At 35.5% G+C, this 3,094-nt stretch overlaps 2 protein-coding genes across 2 annotated transcripts in view; both read left to right on the top strand.

Moving 5' to 3' along the window:
* The window catches only part of LOC109124820 (glyceraldehyde-3-phosphate dehydrogenase GAPCP1, chloroplastic-like), a 5,736-nt gene extending 5,075 nt beyond the window's left edge, over positions 1 to 661 (top strand). The window contains exon 12 of the mRNA XM_010419317.2: positions 623 to 661. Within this exon, the coding sequence (XP_010417619.2) occupies positions 623 to 661 (39 nt within the window). The remainder of the gene's footprint in view (positions 1 to 622) is intronic.
* The window catches only part of LOC104703310 (glyceraldehyde-3-phosphate dehydrogenase GAPCP1, chloroplastic), a 4,429-nt gene continuing 1,890 nt past the window's right edge, over positions 556 to 3,094 (top strand). The window contains exons 1-10 of the mRNA XM_010419316.2: positions 556 to 815; positions 1,243 to 1,316; positions 1,409 to 1,476; positions 1,560 to 1,598; positions 1,729 to 1,829; positions 2,025 to 2,137; positions 2,231 to 2,330; positions 2,442 to 2,588; positions 2,685 to 2,745; positions 2,828 to 2,925. Coding sequence (XP_010417618.1) covers positions 714 to 815; positions 1,243 to 1,316; positions 1,409 to 1,476; positions 1,560 to 1,598; positions 1,729 to 1,829; positions 2,025 to 2,137; positions 2,231 to 2,330; positions 2,442 to 2,588; positions 2,685 to 2,745; positions 2,828 to 2,925 — 903 coding nt within the window. The 5' untranslated portion in view covers positions 556 to 713. The remainder of the gene's footprint in view (positions 816 to 1,242; positions 1,317 to 1,408; positions 1,477 to 1,559; positions 1,599 to 1,728; positions 1,830 to 2,024; positions 2,138 to 2,230; positions 2,331 to 2,441; positions 2,589 to 2,684; positions 2,746 to 2,827; positions 2,926 to 3,094) is intronic.

The following is a 3,094-nucleotide window of genomic DNA, read 5'->3' as shown; positions in this document are numbered from 1 at the left end:
TTGTATTTTCAACCTATAATGATATCTCTAAAATATTTTATAACATGTCATACAAATAATTAAATTTAAAGTTTTAATTTTTAGATATGCATCATTTACAATTTGATAATTTGACAGATTATTAAAATAGGAGAATTGATATTATTATTCATAGATTTGAATTTATGTGTCTCATGTGTATAAGTCAATTTGTCTATAATATTTGTAATTTATTGTAAATAGTGCTTTCTAAATATTACAAGTTCAATTCCTAAACCATAAAATTTATAACATCCGAAAGTTTAATCTTATTTTGTTATAGTTGTTCCAATTCATATTTTTTTTAAAAATAAACAATTAAAAATATATTTATAAATTAATAATTATTAATTTACACTATAAAATAATAATTATTAATTTATAGATAAATTAATATTACTATAAATTAATAAAATGTCATTTATAGAGGTTTTATCGTATACAATTGCCTTAAAAAAACTCCGTTGAGTAGACAAAAAAAAAGAAAAGGAGTGCAATTCCAAAGCAATTTTGGATTTTTAAAATAGGAAAAAAGCGAATCTCTGCGAACATTTTGGATTCTCCACGTTTGTTTAAATTTGGTTGGCTCTACATCTACTCTCAGAAGCCAAACCAAAAGGGGTTAGGGTTTTTGACCGTGTGAGCGAGAGCGTGAGATCTCTTTCCTTTGTTTTTTCTTCTCCAGTACCGAATCAATGGCCTTCTCTTCTCTCCTCAGATCTGCCGCCGCCGCCTCCACCACGGTTGCTTCTCCTCGCGCTGACTTTTTCTCCTCCCCGACGTCTAATCATTCTAAGGTCAGAGATTCAACGTTTCCCCTGTTTGTCGACGTTAGCTTCGTTTCTCGTTCTCGATTTGATTTTGCTTTTTTAGCTTAGGTCGTGCTTTTGATCTGCTTTAATTTTTACGCGCCGTTGGTTACTTCTTCGAAATAGTCTAAGCTGGTGACGTTAATCTTGTTTCTGTCTCGTGTAACTCGTGAAGTGGCTCGAGGTTTGAAATCTTATTCGTTGGTCTTTTCAAAATGTCTAATGGCGTACGTTTGTTGTGTTAGTTTATCCGATTATGAGCTCAATTAGTTTTGTTTAACAATTTGCTTGATGCTGATTTATATGCTTTGATTTTGGAGTTGTTTGTATGTTTATATTTTCTATCTCAGGTATTTTGCAAGAAAACAATCTGTGTTTATTATTATTATTATTATCTTTTGTCTCAAATTCTCAGGTGTCGTCAAATCTTGGGTTTAGTCGCAACCTGAAATCATCAAGATTTTCATCTGGGATATCTTCATCTCTACAGTTCTGTAACGAATTCTGTATTGCATATGAAATGTATGACACACTTTTCGGTTCTAATACTCTTTTTTTCTTTCCTATGTCCAAACTCACAGAAAATGCAATGCTAGAAGTGTTCAACCCATCAAAGCCACGGCTACAGAAGTGCCACCTGCAGTTAAACGTTAGTAAGAAAATACATTAATTCAGTGGATGTATATGGTGTTGTATGCTTCTTGATGAATTTGATTTGATTGGCTTGAGTAGGGTCAAGTAGCAGTGGAAAGACAAAGGTTGGGATCAACGGTATGTGTTTCTATCAATCAATGCATTTTTTTTGAAAAGGCCCTATATCATCATTTACTCCCTTCAAGAATATTCTTTGAGTCCCCAACTTTTTCGTTTCTTATATAAGCTCTTTTCTTTTTTGCTGCAGGTTTTGGTCGGATTGGAAGGTTGGTACTCCGCATTGCAACATCCAGGGATGATATTGAGGTTGTGGCAGTGAATGACCCATTCATTGATGCCAAATACATGGTAAGGATTTCCTCTTACTGATTATTTTGGCGGAGTATTTCTTGAAACCATCATTATGCTCTGTTCTTGCTTGCTTGAACCTAGTATACTTTGAGAAAACCTTGAAAGATACATTATATGTTAGCCTTCTTTTCCAGAGGACAAATATCTAATTTATAAAACTTAATGTGGATCTTCTATCCCCCTATTCCACAGGCTTACATGTTGAAGTATGATTCTACTCATGGAAATTTTAAGGGAAGCATCAATGTCATTGATGATTCTACTTTGGAGATCAATGGGAAGAAGGTCAATGTTGTGAGCAAGAGGTATCGCCTCAAAGTAGCATATTCTTTTCTGTCGGTCAGAGAACATGCGTTTTTACTTTAGAACCTAATATTCTATTGTTTATTCTTCCTCAGAGATCCAGCTGAGATCCCATGGGCTGATCTTGGAGCTGATTATGTTGTTGAGTCTTCTGGTGTATTCACCACCCTGTCCAAGGCTGCATCCCATTTGAAGGTGCATTTTTATACTTCCATATATTGTCGACCTCTGAACGTGTGATACATATAAATCAAATAAACTTGTTTTATGATGATATATGTTTGCTTGATATTTCATTGTTTGCAGGGCGGTGCCAAGAAAGTTATAATTTCTGCCCCTTCAGCTGACGCACCTATGTTTGTTGTTGGAGTGAATGAGAAGACATACCAACCAAACATGGATATAGTCTCCAATGCAAGTTGTACCACCAATTGTCTTGCCCCTCTTGCAAAGGTTGGTAATCTTACCCTCCTATGTGCTTGTTTTTTTTGCGCATATATCATTCGTTGCTAAGAGATTCATTAAGGTCAACTAAACTGTATTCGACAGGTGGTGCATGAGGAATTTGGTATTGTTGAAGGCTTGATGACAACTGTCCACGCAACTACAGGTCTATAAATATTGCTCTCCTGCTGTACATAACTGAATATTGATAACACTAACCTGTGTGTTTTGGTTATTTGTTCTTTCAGCTACTCAGAAAACTGTTGATGGGCCATCAATGAAGGACTGGAGAGGAGGCCGGGGCGCTAGTCAAAACATCATTCCTAGCTCAACTGGCGCTGCGAAGGTACACAAAAAAATCGCATGGTTGTCTACAAGCATGTAATTATCTTAAATCTGGAATCATATCTGAGCAGTTGTTTTTTGATTAAATAGGCTGTTGGTAAAGTTCTTCCAGAGCTGAATGGGAAACTTACGGGAATGGCCTTCCGTGTACCAACAGCGAATGTTTCTGT

Source organism: Camelina sativa, chromosome 7 (assembly GCF_000633955.1).
Source record: "Camelina sativa cultivar DH55 chromosome 7, Cs, whole genome shotgun sequence".
In the NCBI taxonomy this organism is placed as follows: Eukaryota; Viridiplantae; Streptophyta; class Magnoliopsida; order Brassicales; family Brassicaceae; genus Camelina; species Camelina sativa.
The sequence above is the reverse complement of the archived record's forward strand: the minus strand, read 5'-3'. Positions and strand labels throughout refer to the sequence as shown.